Source organism: Musa acuminata, chromosome BXJ3-3, assembly GCF_036884655.1.
Source record: "Musa acuminata AAA Group cultivar baxijiao chromosome BXJ3-3, Cavendish_Baxijiao_AAA, whole genome shotgun sequence".
Lineage (NCBI taxonomy): Eukaryota > Viridiplantae > Streptophyta > Magnoliopsida > Zingiberales > Musaceae > Musa > Musa acuminata.
The window spans coordinates 33,616,305-33,632,910 of NC_088351.1; the positions used below are offsets into that span (position 1 = coordinate 33,616,305).

Sequence of the window (16,606 nt, forward strand, 5' to 3'; positions counted from 1 at the left end):
AGTTCGTTGAGAAATGGAGGGGAAGCTCTTTGCTCTTTTTATAAAGGAGAATATGAGTTCATTCCCAAAAATAAATAAAAATTAATTTTTATTTTTAATTTATTTATAATTTGCTTTCACACACAATAATAGAATTATAATATTTAATTCTTATGTTCACACACACAAAATAAAATTTTAACTATTTACTTTATAAAAATCACATCATAATTAAATAATTTAATTGATTGATAAAATTATTCATACGATTAAGAAAATTAATTTTAATTATTTTTAATCATACTATATATATAAGGGAAATAATAATTTAAATAAAAGTAATATATTATTTATGATAATTTGATTTATGTTAAGAGAAAAAAAAAATCATTGATGATTACATAAACACTAAGTAATTGTATTTTATGGTTGTTATGTCGATCGAAATGATTGGTGGTATTTCAGTCCCCCGTATCCAACAGGAGCAGCATCTCAATTGGAATAGACACATGATCAACATGATCTCTCTGAGGGACGTTAATTACTATTGCTTCTATTCAGAGCCCAGCAAATCTTCTCCGGCAAGTTGAAGAATGTGAGTAGGTCATCAAGTTGGTGAGGCTGTGGGAATGTGAGTAGGGCATAACAGGAATGCAGGTGGAACAAAGTGGCAGTCATAATTAGATATATCAATAATTAAAGCATATACTGATGTATCAATAATTAAAGCATATACTGATGTAAAATTAGTATCGTTTGATATTTTTTAATTTATAATAATAAAGAAAAATTAATATTTTTCTTTCAAATTAACCCTAACTTAAGTATAAATTCTCTTATATACTCTTTCATAAATCTAATTTTGTTTCCATCAAAACCTAAAGATACAATTAATATTATAAAATAATTAAATCTTAATTTTTTTTAAAAGAATTCTTTACAAGAAGTCTTTCCATATCATGATTTCTTAAACACTTGCCTCAAATTTATAACCCCAACACATAAGCATACCAAAATCCACAAAAAATGACATGTAAGGTTCTTCTTAAAGTTAAATTTACACCTATAGACTTTGGTAGTGACAAATGTGCAATCTTCCCTAAGTTTGATGTGTCCCAATGGAGGTGTATTGGATGAGTTAGTTAGTATTGCTGCACTTCTATTCAAAAGATTTTTATTTTTTTTACTTTTAAATATGGTCACCCGTGTCACAAAGGAAAGATGTTATTATTATTATTGTTGTATGAGGTTTGAACCAACCAGGATTTGGGATATACTATTTCTTTTTCTTATATTTGTATAATTGGTATATTGGACTCTTATTTGGCTATTAAATGCCTTTACTGTTGATAGTAAGAATTTGAAATTAAATGCCTTTATATATACTTATTTCTAATTAGGCTGATTTTTCAAAGTATTTTATAATGAGAAATTTTTTTTTGAAATTTTGATCGTAAATAAAGGAAGACGAGATTCGACTCTAAAATCTAATAATAAATCATCAAAGTTAGACACATTACTTTTGTGTAAAACAAACATTGGAAATCTATCTGTGTTCATAACCAAAATTTTTACTCAATATTTTTTCTTCGAAATGGTGCAATCATAAATTCAATTAAAAAATATTTAAATATTTAATTCACATCATTCGGATCCATATTCCTCACTCATACTTCTATTTGCTTCAGAATCTAATACGTTTCGATTTATTTCAAGGTTTAGTAATGATGGCTTTATAAAATGTATTTATTAATGGACGGATCTTATATATAATTCACACGCCTCGAATATATTCCTTCTTTCGATCGTCGCTCTTTGGTCATTACGTGTTGAGCCGACGTCACGGGTTGCTGGAATTCCACATATACCCCCAACTCTCCTGCCACTCGCACCGCACGTGCCTTCGCCCCCCGCCCTTCGTTCTCCCAAACTTAGGGTTTCGTTTCCTTCGAATTCTCTTATTAGTAGTGCTCTTCGATCCCCGAAATCGCGCGGCCGACCTACTCCTTCGTATCCATGAAGCACTAGATGGAATCAGGTGAGGAGGACTGCGGGAATTCCCCCCGGGGGTGATGGAGATGGAGAACTCCCGCAGATCCGCCATGGACCGCTCCCGAGAACCGGGCTCGAAGCGGCCTCGGCTGGCGGCAGCGAACGCCGCGGACCGGGGCCGCGTCGCCTCCAACCGGGACCGGACGCTTCCTCCGCTGAGGACCGGGGGGCAGATGTTGGCTCCTAGGGCAGGGGAGAGGCAAGAGAGAGACGACGTCGTGAGAAGAGGGTCGCATCAGGAACTTGTGGCGCAGTACAAGACGGCGCTCGCGGAGCTAACATTCAATTCCAAGCCCATCATCACTAATCTGACCATTATCGCGGGAGAGAGCCTTCACGCCGCTAAGGAAATTGCCGCTCTTATCTGCGCCAATGTCCTTGAGGTGACCGATCTACTTGAACTCGCCTAGAACCACAAGTTTTGATCTTTTGTATGTAATCGATGGGGAAAAAAGGCTTTTTGATACTATCATGTGGAGTACTAGGATTCTTCTTTTGTACTTATGGTGAAGCAGTATGGTTGTAGCCGTATATGAGCATGCACAAATAGACACTGTTGGGGCAAAAAATGTAGTTCTCAATAGTTAATTCCAACGGTGCTGATTTATACTTTCCATATTTGAGGTTCCATCCTTATGTCTCTAAGACTACTCAATTCTTGTACATCTCATTCGTTGCCCACCAAATTCACCAACGTTGATGTAAATCTTTCCTTGAACCAAGGAATCTTGAGTGAGTTTGTGTGATCTGCATTTGCACATGAATACAATGGGTGACACTATTACTTGGTGCAATTCTGTGTGAGTGGAATGTTCACTAGATTGACAAGTGTCTTGGCATCATTTTTTCGTCAAAAGGTTATGTGCTTCTTCATGGGTTCAAATTTGTTGATGATGTGGTATCGCCCACCTGGGATGTCAGAAATCATGTCATTCTCTATGCCTTCAACATATGTTATTTTTTTTTATTATCGACATTGTTATTTAGCAAGATGTCAATTCCTTAAAAAAATGATGCCCTTTACAGTCATCATTTACTAAATTTGCTTTTCCTAAACTATATATTGGAAAATAGTCATAACTGCTTGTGAAAATTTCCACCAAATATTTTTTTCTATGCTCATATGTGTTAGAATCTCTAAATACCTCTTCATTTGTTTCTTTAATTTTCCTTTTAGTCACAATGTATTGTTGAAATGCTGATACGCAGGCACCCAGTGGACAGAAGTTGCCATCGTTGTATCTGCTAGATAGTATCGTGAAGAATATCGGGAAAGATTATATTAAATATTTTGCTGCAAGGCTACCTGAGGTAGATTCTTCTGTTTGGTCATGATTTATGAAGCTTGTATTTCATTTGCTATCATGGTTATTTTGGCATCCGTTTCTCTCCACCTTTTATTGTCCTTCCAGTTCTTTTCTACGTATTCACATCAACTTATGAAACTACTTCAGTTTTTTCTGTGCTAACGATGCTTTTGTAGGTCTTCTGTAAGGCCTTCAAACAGGTTGAATCTTCTATTCATCCTAGTATGAAACATCTGTTTGGGACATGGAAAGGAGTTTTTCCATTGGCCCCTCTTCAGATAATTGAAAAAGAGCTAGGCTTCCCACCGGTCATCAATGGTTCATCTGGATCAGCATCATCAAAACTTGATTCCCAACCACAACGTCCAGCTCACAGCATTCATGTGAATCCAAAATACTTGGAGGCGAGGCAGCGCCTTCAACAATCACCTAGGGTAAGCCAGTCATCAATGAGTTTAGATGTCAAAGGCTTTATAGTCTCAACATTTACCCTCTGCTGTTCTAGTGTCTCCAGGATTTCATATAATTCTTTTTTGTTGACTGTAGAAATTCCTAGATTTCTTCGAGTGTTGTGGTCAATGTAAATGTCTCTATAATAGCATTGCAATGTCCATCCGATGTAGTTATACTTTCTTTAGTCAGATCAGTGTGTTTGTATTGGGATGTAAAATAAAAGGCTTAAACTGTGATGAAAATTCTTAAACTAATAGGTTCTTGTGGAAAATCAAAACAAGCAGAAAATGGTGAATGAATTGGTAAAAGACTTAAGGTAACACGAGGATAAAATTCAACAAAGATTTTTCAGGGAAATGTTAGTTAGCAAGATGATTAGGGAGCAAAAGAGGTAGAAAAAGAGTAATTATTTGATCAATTTTATCTGAAGATTTACTTGTATTTACCACTCTTTTATATCTATCGAGTTGTATTAATAGTTTTAAATATGAACTCTTGCCTTGTTAATGGCTTGCTTGGAAGAGCCATAAAAGCATCTTCAGTCTACATCCTGGTGGTTAGTACTGTTTTCCTCAAATGTTCCTGGTATTGAACATTTATGGATAACGTGTACCTTATTTTTTTGAGGTTTGCCTCCTACTACCAAAACAACTAAAGACTTTGTGATATAAGCTATAATGAAGGTCAAACTCTTTTGGGAATTGGGTGATTCTGCTTATCTGTGGGGTATTACTCAGTGTCTAAGCTATCAATGTACTAAGACTTCAATAGTTGTAGCCACCGGTTTTGATGTAGATTTTTCTTTAACTTGAATGTGGTTTGATCTTTGACCTGTAACTGATGCCTGCTTCTCTCGGTGTCTCCATCATAATTTAGAAAAATTAGTCTGGTGGGATTTATAATAGTACATAACATAGCACTGATAAATCCATGATAGGACCATATGCTATGTTCAAGTTCACAATTCATTCGCATGGATATTACAAAAGACAGAAATATTGAATACTTTTTGCACTTGAGTTGTACTTGCTGTTTCTGCTGGACTGCCTAGCTGACAAACAAAATAATTCAATAGTTTGTTAAAACCTGATTCAGATGTGGCAGAAGAAAGATTAAACCCACAGATGTAAATTGTTATGGTGAATGGAATACATGTGTTTTGATAAGTCCTGGTGATACTAATAACAGATGGGTTTCAACTTTTATTATTCAATGCCACCTCCAGATACATACTGTCAAAGTACTAGTGATGGTTTCAAAGATAATTGAGTATTCGAGCAATGTTTTTGTCACAATAGCAGCTTATGTGAGGGACAATAGCAGCTTATGTCAGATGAACTTAGGTGTGTTTGATCATTGTGTTAACTGGGAGTGATGCTAGTGTTGTATGATAGATATATCATTGTGTTAACTAGGAATGGTGATATATATATATATATATATATATGTGTGTGTGTGTGTATGTGTCTGTGTATGTGTATGTATATGTAAATGTACATGTACATGTATATATATATATATATATATATATATATATATATAGTTGGATTATAAAGTTGCCTGTATGTTGTGTATTCCCCCCTTTTTAAAATTTAACAAAGATGTTTGAAAAACTTTGACTTCTTAGATGTATTTTCATTTTAGTTGAAGAAGGCGTCTATCTTCAATGAAGTTATTTTTTGCAGAATATGCAACAGCCACAGAAGGAATTAGTAAACAATGTTATATGTGAGAAAAAAGGACTTAAAGATGTTAGAGATCATGTATATGCTTCCGATATTTCACGAGAGTCAGACCCTGGCATAGGAAGAGTCAGTGAAAGGCTTAAGGACCGAGATGAGCATGACAAAACATATTATGGTGGTGGTATGGCTGCTACTGAAGCACAGCTTAATAGAAGGAAAGGATTCGATGTTAATCATTCTAATGGAAGCAATCAAGTATCTGGATCTGCAAATGCTAGTGCTCAGCTAACTTCAGTTGACTTGGTTGATACAGATAGAAGCAAATTAGAAGCATCTAGGAGCTGGAAGATCTCTGAGGAGGAAGAGTATCTGTGGGATGAAATGAAAACAAGAAAAACAGATTATGGAGGTACCAACTACTTGCAAAAAGTTGGGTGGAATAATAATAAAGCTGATAAGACTGCCAGCCTTGGAAGAGGTAAATGGATCCCTCTGGAGTCTGGGCATGTAGAGTCCAATGTGAACAAAGTTGATGCCTTCTCTCAATTAGTGAAGACTGCTAAAGGAGAAGGCAGAGTGCTGGCATATGAGGTATTTATGCTTTTGATGTTTCTAATCATTTTATCTTGGTACTGGATGCCATATTTTATGCTGCATGTAGTTTATATATCCTATTTTGTTCAATCATGGTTTGTAATTAGGAGATCATATGTTTGTATGGCATTATAGTTTCTGTTAGAATTTGGATCCTTTGTAATTCTGAGTTGAAACAAGGTAACATAATATATAGTGTTTTATCAGAAATTAGTATAATTTACAAGTCTCGTACAGGTAAGGCAGGTTAGTTGAAAATTTTTATTATTGTTAAAAATCGTTGTATACTTTCATTTGTCAAATATGTTCAACTAAAGGGTTATCAAGTAAATGCTTACACCATTAAACATATAGGCTAATGACATTCTTGTCGTGCAGAGCCTTGGTGATTATCTTCCACCACTTCATGCCAAGCAGGACACTGATTTGGGATTCAGTATGGAGGCTTCTTCGAATTCACTATTGCAGCAACGGGCTTCATCTGAAAATCATTCCTCATCCTTCTGGCCCTCCCATGAGGCGTCACAATCAGTGGTTGGATCACATTATAAAGGCTCAAGTATTGGTCAACTGAAAGAACAATCCATTTCTTTCAGTGGTGGTTCATCTACAAGCACTAGTTCTTCTTTGCCTCTTCCAGGGCTGAGATCCTCCGTCCTTTCTTCGAATTTGAGCTCTTATGTTCATATCCCAGGTTCAAGTGGAACTTCTGGACAGCAAAGGTCACAACCTTTACGACCTCCATCACTGTCTTCTCAGTTACCTCCATCTTCAGTGCACATTCAACAAGGGAAGCCACATGACTCAATTGATCATAATCATTTTCAATCTCATTCATTCTCTCAAGTGGATCAGAAGGCTTTGCATCTGGTGGGGCAACAAAATCAAGTGCAACATCTACCAGGGTCGCCAAGTAATTTTCTTGCTAAAAATCATGCTCAGCCAAGTTTATCAAGCTCAATAACATCCCTCTCAGATGTTTCTCAACAACTTGATGGTTTAATTAATGCTGCTAATCGGTTGAGTTCAAGGGATCATCTTCCTTTCACACAGCAATCACAACATAATCTATCCAAATGGCAGACAGAAAATCAGCCTCAGCCTCAGCCTTCCAAGCCTCAACCGCCCCTTCAGAGTGTAACCCAGTCTCAGACCGAGAAGCCACCACTTCTGCCTCTGGCAATTGGAGCTCATTGGAGTGGAAAAGACTCTGGGATGAGCTACTCAAATAATGCTGCTGTTGATGTTTCAACACCGCCTACCACGAGTAGTTTGCTGGCTACTATTATGAATGGTGGTTTATTACCAAAAAATTCAGTCAGTGGCTTCCAAAAGGCAAGTATACTGCCTCCTTTACCTATTGGGCCTCCTCCTGTTCAAGCTTTGACATCAACTGCTCCTTCAGATACTCCATCATTGTTAGCTCCTATTTCCCTTGGTAATATACCAGATGCGAAGTCAACCACCCATTTTGGAGATGTGATGCCTCCCCTGCCACTTGGGCCTCCACCTTCGTCATCCTTGGTTGGTGTGAACTCCGAGAACTCCAAGACATCTGATCCCAATGTGAACTCACTTTCAAGTCTTTTGAGTTCCTTGGTTGCAAAAGGTTTAATAGCCTCATCATCAACTGAGTTGCCAACTGTATCTGCAGCTCAGTCATCTAATAAGGTCCCAGATCAGTCCAGTGTCTTTGCTAGCAAAAGTTTGGAGCAAATTCCTCCGATCTTAACTACCTCAAGCACTCCTCCAACTTTGGCAGAAGAGCCTGCTGCTTCAAAATCAGTTGAAAGTGGCATGCTATCGCTATCCAATGCAGCTGAACCAAAGGATATAGGCATTGAGTTCAAATCAGAAATTTTACGTGGATTTCATCCTTCAGTCGTCAGAAGTCTGCTAGATGATCTAGTGCATCAGTGCCACATATGCGGTCTAAGACTTAGACTACAAGAGCAGCTTCAATGTCATTTAGATTGGCATGTCTCACAGAAGTCTGTGATAAGTAATTTTAACCCGAAGTCTAGAAAATGGTTTTCAAATAGGACAAATTGGCTTGATGGTAGCATGAGACCAGAATCTCGTCATTTAGAGGCAGCAATTTTTTTGGAGGAAGTTGTCCCAATTAAAGAGAAATCTGAACCAATGGTTCCTGCAGATGAGAGCCAAAGTATATGTGCACTATGTGGAGAACCATTTGAGGATATATACTCTGAAGCAACGGATGAATGGATGTACAAAGGGACGGTATATTTGAATCTACCAAGCAAGCAAGATGATGCAAACAATATGGATGGCACTGCTGGTAAGTCTCTTATTGTACATGCACAGTGCACAATACAAAGGTCTGCTGATGATACAGATATTGCGGAGCATGATAAAGTGGACCAACCATGTGCACCGAGGCAACCTAATTTGAATTCAGGGTGATCATGATTGGTTCTGTTGCTGCCTGGTACGCTGCAAAATCATTTACAACTTTTCATGATATTCTGCATACGCTAATGCCATGATCATAAGTGAATACTTGCTGCTTTAGATTAAAATCAGGTTGAATTATGCTCGGTTAAATGCCAACATTTTTATAATTTGTGATTGTTTCGAGGATATACATTTTTTTTAGTATTACTATTCTCAATCTTATCTTCAAAGTCCTTGAAGTAGGCTTGCATCAATGGCAGCAATAGCTTGAAAATCCTTGATGATGGATAATAGATGAGGCTTGAGAGAACTCAATAGTCTATTTCTGATTTGTTCTTTGGTTGTGCGAGCAGAATCATGTGAATCATAAAGCTTATGGTCTATTTGTTGTTTTAAAAACTGGAACTTTGTAATCGACTTTTACATTACCCCAAAAAAAACTTCTTCTGTACTGATAACAACCCTCTGTTTTTTTGTCTCTGCTAGAATCATTCAAGGTCAGTTAATTGAAATTCTTGTGTTAGTCATGAAATTGTTTCCCTGGTTAATTCCACTTCAGAACTGTAATTAAGTTGCCCGAGATGAGAGTCATGAATTTGTTTGTGTTTCAGAAAAGAAGTGTTTTAAAGAAATAGAGTTGGACTTTTTGTTAATTATCATCCCTCTTCTTTTGTTCTTCTCTTTTACAGTTCTGGTACAAATGCATAGTTCTCAATGGAAAGTATTTACCAGCTTTGCACTACACTTCAAGTCACCGGATCCAGATTGGCTTACTTGAGGTTTGTTGTGGCACTTGCATGTACTTATGTGCATGCCACCTTACCTGTTGTTTTTTGTGCTTGAAAATTAGAAATTGATATTTTTCTCATTTGTCTTTTTCTTTTCATCTCACCATATATATGTTTTCCAAAGAAATGGATAAAAGAAGTGTGTTTTGATCTTTCCCTGCTCTTGGTGTCTCTATGGTGTATCTCTCTATTAATCTCCTTGAAGTGGCTCTTGTTTTTCATTCAGTGTCAGGTCTGAACTTACAGTCAACTGCAGAAAGATGTCTAGATTACTTTCATCAGGCTCATTGGCAACTTAACTCGTCCAATGATATTGTACACGTTGGCTGACCATGCTGGTGACCTTCAACTTTTGAGCATTGTGGTTACTTTAGCTCGTACTGCATGAACTGTACGTTACATTATTGTTTCAAGGATGCTGCATGACATCTGTTATCTCTGTCCTTAAGATTTATTTTGGTGAATTGTAGTTGCATTTGTGATGTGTTGCTAATGGAGCTGTCAAGTGATGGACATTTAGCTGCTCCTACTTCATGTTAAACTTTCCGAGTAGGATGGGTTACAGTAAAAGCAGTGCTAAATGTCCATCACTTGACAGTTCCATTAGCAACACATCTTTATTTGTTCCTGCGCCAATGTAGATTATAGTCTTTTTACATAATACCTTACACAGAAGAAGGAAAGTTTCTACTGGCAATCGGATCAGTTAAATGTCTGCGTGGGCCTACTAATATCTGGGAATACCTGTTGTGCATCAGTTAAGTACATGTTTTAGAGGATGAATGCAAGATCATTCCCAGCCCAAAACCTCATTGAATTCCTAGTCCTATAACTTTAGGGTTTTGGTTTTCTTGTGTTGGCATTCTTCAACTCTTGGTACTTGCATCATCTTGAATTGTAGCTCTTGCTTGAAGTATTGCTTGATGCTATTGCTAGTGTTGGAATCCCTGAACCACACTGGATGTCTGGGCTAGTTTGATGACTGAGATTTTTTTTTTTTTGTGATTACAAGTCAATTATTAGCCGTGATCCCTACATATATTACATGTAGGGATGACATGATGTCATGGTTGGAGTGGAACATACTTAGTATTTTATGGAACTAAATTTGATTCATATTTTTTAAGCCATCAATAACAGTTCCAATGTATTTTTTTATATTTTTGGTACGAAGAAGGAAGGATAAATGGTGAAAATGAAATTTGATCGAAAATCGTCTTGAGATTCTCAACAGTTCTTATGCTTTATCTGCTTAGTACTACAGTACATTGAGATGCAAAGCATACATTTATTTGAAAAAAAAACAGCAAAATTAGTAGAGTTGAAGCAAAACATTACTTTTGTCTTCCTCTAGTAAACATATTGAGGAAGAACAGTATCAGAAAGTTTAGGACACATGCAATTGGCAGGGATATATTTGATTCTTTTTTTTCCCTTGTTTTTCTTTTTGTAGTAGATGTTGAGAAAGAAAGTTATTAGGAAACTTGAGAACTCAAGCAATGGCAAAGGTGAGGGTTTGATTCTCTTGGTGCTCAAAAGGTAGTCAGCCATAGAAAATTCCAAAACAAAAAAGAAAGAAAGATGGAGATCAGTTGATGTCTCTTATGTTGACAAAGACATTAGTTCAGAGTTCATGCATGGCAGAAGTAGATTAAGAAATTTGGAACACATGCGAAGAAAAAGGTAATGGTGATTCTTTTTGTGCTGAAAAAGGGTCTACAACCCATGGAAGTGCAACCGAAAGATTGGCTGTAGACATCTGCAAGAAACAGAGAGAGAGACAGGGGTACAGTTGATCTCTGTTTCTTTTGTGGGTGAACTAATCAAAGAGATGGATCCATCCAAGGTATACAATGTATGAACTGGTCTACTGACCTGAATGAAGACTATTACATATGTCGGATTTAGACATTAGTAAATCGGGTATTTTGACTTGGTTTGTCCAAATATCTAAACTTCACCTCTATCCAATGACTTTTTCATTTTATATGTCATTGTCATCACAGTCTATGACTAAAAATGAATCATTAGGGGTTCTAGAATACTATGTAAAATAATCATTCATTAGAGGTTCTAGAATACTATGTAAAATAATCATTCATTAGGGGTTCTAGAATACTAGCATAATTTGTCTTTTTAACTTTGTTGAATTTAACTTGTCGATTCAAAATGTTTCGTGCATGATTAATCATTTTTTACTCGAGTCTCTCTCTCTGCTCGATATTATGTATATCAATTATCATGATTCGATTTGAAAGATTTTTTATATAATTAAAAATAAAGAGCACACTATAAAGTAAATAGGATTTTTATTCTATTGATCATCTATCTCTTGTCTGTCCATCTGTGAATAAAGTAAAAAAAGAGTTTATTCGATTGGATTGTTTTTGCTTTTGCCAACAAGATGAAGGCATCGCCGGTTCTAAATGTTTCTCCGATCTCCTTATAATCTTTTGACTTGTTAATTTTGTTGAGCCCGAATTATCGATTTAAAATATTTAAATCCAAGTTAATAGTAATATACTTATAGGATTCTTATAAATAATTCTAACTTATAATGTGGAGTTAAATCATGATACATTACGTGGATGTGTTTCAAGCTGCTACTAAGGTTGGTTAGATTCATTTTTGGGATAAATGAAATCCAAACACGGAGTAAAGAGAATAAATCAACGATGGATTGGGTCAAAGTCAGCAACTGCTAGAAATACCTGCGAACTGAGTCAAAGCATGACAATTCCCAACGTGTAATGCTCCATCGAGGATGACATAAAACTACAAAGACTCCGGCTGGGCCGCGACTTTATTCGTGTCTGTCACAATAAATATTTTGAATTTTATATTTGTTAAAAGTTATATTAATATTTTTATATTTATAAAAATAAAATATTTAATCTTATTTCTCGTCCCCTCACAGAGAGAAGATATTGTACATATTGTCGCGTGTAAAAATAACGTTAAAAAAGATAATTTTGAATCTCATTGTCTAAATATATTAATTTCCCATAAGAATAACTTGATGAAAACTTCATTATTCTCTTTCAACTTTGTTATTCTTCCCTCTTTTATTATCTTTTGGATGATTTATCGAATGATGACATTAGTGGTGATCATGATCATCATCTCTTGAATGATCTACTTAATCACGACGTATCAAAATTAATCTGACATAAATCTTTCATATATATATATATATATGAAAATTAGGCTGTGTGCGTCATGTGTGACGTTTCAAGCTGTCCCGATCACAGCCCACAGGATGGATACCTTCGTAACCTACCACAAAACTGTCCATGTCAGGTTGGTAGGCAGCTGCCAACCTTCTTCTTTGTTTGCTTTTCTCTTCTCTTCAACCTCTCCCAACCCAACCACCACCCACAACGCCGAGAGAAGGCCTTAGTTTCCCAAAAAGATTAGCTTTACAGCCGCGTTTAGGGGGAAGCCATGCAATATATATATATATATATATATATATATATATATATATATATATATATATATATATATATATATATATATATATATATATATATATATATATATATATATATATATATATATATATATATATATAATGAAGCTTACTATTAATAATTTTTTATTATTGATTATTTTTCTTTAAAATTAAATAAAATATATTTTTACTATTTATAATTTTTGTATTATCAATTTTATTTTTTTTCCCCTCTTGGAATCTCTTATTTCATTCTTATTACTTACGATAGTTTCTACTGATATCATCTTCGTCGACCATACTTACTATGGATGTTGCTCGTTGTTATTGCTATTAACATTCACCAAGTATAGTCGGAGGTGAATTCACTCATTATCATCATAGCTCAATTTTGTTTTTGACGTTGCTCATTGCCATCTCACATTATCCTCCAAGAAGGAAGAAAAAGAAGAATATTTATATCTATTTACAAAAAGATAATTAAAAAAAATTAAAAAAAAAATTAAAACAGAGTTATAAATAGTAAAACAAGATTGTAAATAGTAATGTCCTACATAATTAGTGAATAATAAATTTAATATATATAAAAATATTTATGAATAATTTTTAGAAAAAAAATCTTTTTTAGTTTTTCTCTAGAGATACCTTCATTTTCAGACTTCCCTAATAGTAGTTTTTTAAAATCTAATACCTGAAATACCCTTAGTCACCTATCTCTTTTCCTATGGATTAGTATATATGATGAACGGATCCAGTTACAATATTTTCACAAGTGTTATAGTATTTTTAGTATACTAGAAAAATACTATAAACATGGTACAAAAATAATGTAACACATTATCTTTGTACAAATTTTGACAATATTTTTTACGCAATGTCACATTGTTTTCAATAATAACAAGAAGACAATGTAATGCAATTCAAAAATATTACAACTAAGATATTTTTATACCATGTTATAATATTTTCTTAGTATTATTAAAAATACTGTAACAAAATGTAAAAATATTACAATTCAACCCATCCATAGTAAAAAAAAAAAACATTCGGTATCACACAAAAAAATACTATTAAAAAAATTTAAAAATGAGATGCATTTCCTTGAAAAACCTAATTTTTTTTTCTTTCTTTTGAGAATTCACCGAATCTATATCATCCCTCGTCAATCTAATTTCAATTTTGGGAGGACAAATATCAGATAAAAAGGTCGTCAAATCATCCAAACGATCACTCATTAGAGGTATCTTTCGAGAAATAAGATGTAGCTAATTGCCCCCTAATCTCGGCGGTACTCTAAAGCTTCAATTACGTCTCTTTAACTTTAGATGATTCGATTCATTTAATAATGTGATTTTGCCTTTTAGCTTTGCAGCACGACACAAATATAGGTTTTTCTTTGTAGAGCAATCTCACCCGTTCGATTCGTCGATCGACTGCATCATCACCCAATCATGGTAATTATAGGAGGTAAAATACCCACAACTCCCCCTGCTCTAATCTAACGACGACGAGGAGGATGGCGACGGCGGCGAGTTGGAGGAGGAAGTGGGGCCCCATGGGGTCATGTCCGTGGGGTAGCTACCGAGAAGGCGGAGGAAGGAGGTGAACTCCTGGATCTCGGCGAGGGCGTTCTGGGCGCGGGTCTCCGCCATGGACGCCTGGAAGTCGATGTAGAACATATACTCGAAGTGCTTGGCGGTGCCGACGTTGGCGTCGTCGACGAGGCGGATGGGGCGGTGGCGGTGGGGGCGGCTCTCGATCTTGGTCAGGCAGATGTTGCGGAAGGCGAAGGCGGAGAGCACCTTGAAGAGCACGGAGGTGCCCTCGCCGTCGTGGGCGAAGACGATGCTGGTCTTGAAGGGGCGGTCGGTGCGGGGGATGATGGGCTCCCGCGCCAGCATCACGAACCTCGTCACGTTGCAGCCGTCGTCCTGGATCCCGTCCGCCAGCACCTGCAGCCCGTACAGCTCCGCCGCCCGGGCCGACGCGATGGCCGCCGTGTCCCGCAGGCCTTTGCTGGCCACGTGCTCCGCGGCGCCGGCCGTGTCGTCGAAGGCCTCGCGCGTGACGTTGAGGCCGAGGCGGGTGAGAGTGAGCTCGCACTGGGCCAGCGCCTGCGGGTGGCTCATCACCCGGGTGAGATACTCCTTGCGCACGCCCGGGAGCGCCAACAGGCAGTGGTGCACCGGGAGCTGCACCTCCCCCACGATGTGGAGCCGGTGCCGGAGAAGCAGGTCGTAGTTGCGGTGGATGCTGCCGCCCAGGGAGTTCTCGATTGGGAGCACCGCGCGGTCCGCGATCCACAGCTCCACCGCCTGGAACGCCACCTCGAACTGGTCGCACGGGATCGCCTCGCAGTTGGGGTACGCCTTCCCGGCCGCCGCCTCGCTGTACGCGCCCGGAACGCCCTGGTACGCCACGCGGAGCCGCGACCCGTGCATCGGCGTCGGAGAGAGGTCCGAGATGGTCAGCGGCCGCGGCAGGTTCGAGACGGGATCGAGCGAAGTCCTCGCGCCGTAGATGGTGGAAGGGGGGCGGTGGTTGTTGCCGCCGCCGTCGTTGTCGGGTTCGGTGCCGGCGGCGGGGGGGTCGCCGGAGGGGGAGGGCGGCTTGTCGGAGGAGGAGCCGGTGGCAGCGGCGGCCTTGCTGGAGAGGATGGCGCAGGAGGCCTGCCAGTCGGCGCGGTTGAACGGGGCGGAGGAGTCTGGGCGGAGAATGGACCTCACGGGGGCGAGTGCGTGGCGGCTGCGGAGGAGGAGGAGGGCGGATCCGGCGGCGGCGCCAGGGGGCGCCGTAGTGGGTATCACCTTGGGGGGCGAGGAGAGCAGAGCTGCGGCCATGGGCGACATGCTGCTGCTGGCGGTCGGGGATAGTTATGGAGACTGTAATACACTCCAAGAAGGGGAACAGATGTTAAAACAAGGGTTTGGCTAAACCAACTCCGCTTTAATTAGGTGGCGAGGAGGAGGCGGAAAGCAGACGAGGAAGGAGAGATACGAGAACTGAGGTGCGGTGACAGGTACAGCAAATGTCGGCCGGGCGACTGCGTGCGTGATCGCAGATGAAAACATAGTCATTGATGGTTGGTGGGCCCACAGACAGCGAAGCAAGTTGGACGAGGGAAGAGGGATTGGTTCCCCCCAAATCCTTCCTTCTTTAGAAGGTTTCATCTTATCAACATTCATTCGTTATTTAATAACGATATCAAAACTGAATATAATATCTAATAGTTGAATATAATAGACTAAAATTTCAAGGATTTTATCAGAAAAAAAATTTCACTATTAATTTTGAATCCGATGGAGCCCTTATTATTTTTACCTGAGGTATTTATTTTAATAAATGATAGAATCTCATGAACCAAAACCAAATGGATTAGTAGCTCATGAGTCATTCTAAATCACATTCGAAATTAAATTGATTCTAAACCGATTCAATTAAGTCTTCGCCTTGGCCTCTACCTTTTCTTTCTTCTCTTTTTATCCTCCTTTTGCTCGATCTCCGTATCCCCCATCTCCTTTTACTCTTTGTACCTCTATCTTCTTATTCTCCTCCTCTTTCAAAATTTAATAATTAATAATTATAAAATTTTTAAAAATAAAAAAAATGATATTCGTTATCTTAAAATTATGTTATAGTGGTATTATGAAAATTTGGAGTGGTTTAGTTTAAGTTGATCAAGGGTCCTTTTATAGGCGACTCAAGTAATCATAGGGATTAAGGAGAGACTTAACATGCAATCAATTAGCTCCTACAAAACCCAGGTATAAATTAATGATTAATATCATTTAGTTTTTTAGCCGTTCCTGAACATGTTGTGCATATATTGAATCTTTAAAACTGGCATGTGACAACTAGGTGAACGTGACCCGACGG

At 38.0% G+C, this 16,606-nt stretch overlaps 2 protein-coding genes across 4 annotated transcripts; one reads left to right on the forward strand and one right to left on the reverse strand.

The window, feature by feature from the left end:
* The first annotated feature begins 1,895 nt into the window (after window positions 1-1,895).
* On the forward strand, window positions 1,896-9,715 carry LOC135585082 (polyadenylation and cleavage factor homolog 4-like). 3 transcript variants are annotated; one of them, XR_010495182.1, is made up of 7 exons: window positions 1,898-2,414; window positions 3,241-3,342; window positions 3,515-3,772; window positions 5,477-6,067; window positions 6,449-8,522; window positions 9,178-9,267; window positions 9,503-9,715. XR_010495182.1 is itself a non-coding variant. In XM_065143977.1 (6 exons), exons 1-5 carry the CDS (start codon window positions 2,052-2,054, stop codon window positions 8,495-8,497), a joined length of 3,351 nt encoding a protein of 1,116 aa, XP_065000049.1. In that variant the 5' UTR covers window positions 1,896-2,051; the 3' UTR covers window positions 8,498-8,522; window positions 9,178-9,432. The 3 variants fall into 3 exon arrangements, 2 of the variants coding, with proteins under 2 accessions (XP_065000049.1, XP_065000048.1); XM_065143977.1 differs by lacking the exon at window positions 9,503-9,715 and having other exon boundaries at window positions 1,896-2,414; window positions 3,527-3,772; window positions 9,178-9,432; XM_065143976.1 differs by lacking the exon at window positions 9,503-9,715 and having other exon boundaries at window positions 9,178-9,432.
* Window positions 9,716-14,064: 4,349 nt separating this feature from the next.
* On the reverse strand, window positions 14,065-15,845 carry LOC135634189 (arogenate dehydratase/prephenate dehydratase 6, chloroplastic-like). The gene has a single exon (XM_065144485.1). It carries the CDS (start codon window positions 15,577-15,579, stop codon window positions 14,224-14,226), a length of 1,356 nt encoding a protein of 451 aa, XP_065000557.1. The 5' UTR covers window positions 15,580-15,845; the 3' UTR covers window positions 14,065-14,223.
* Between the last annotated feature and the right edge of the window lie 761 nt (window positions 15,846-16,606).

Bases quoted from the DNA above. Each gene is read 5' to 3' on its own strand.
- LOC135585082 (XM_065143976.1), top strand. From the start codon at position 2,052: ATGGAGATGGAGAACTCCCGCAGATCCGCCATGGACCGCTCCCGAGAA. The intron at 3,343-3,514 runs GTAGATTCTTCT...ATGCTTTTGTAG, and splicing joins TTGCTGCAAGGCTACCTGAG to GTCTTCTGTAAGGCCTTCAA. The intron at 3,773-5,476 runs GTAAGCCAGTCA...TATTTTTTGCAG, and splicing joins GCCTTCAACAATCACCTAGG to AATATGCAACAGCCACAGAA.
- LOC135634189 (XM_065144485.1), bottom strand. From the start codon at position 15,579: ATGTCGCCCATGGCCGCAGCTCTGCTCTCCTCGCCCCCCAAGGTGATA.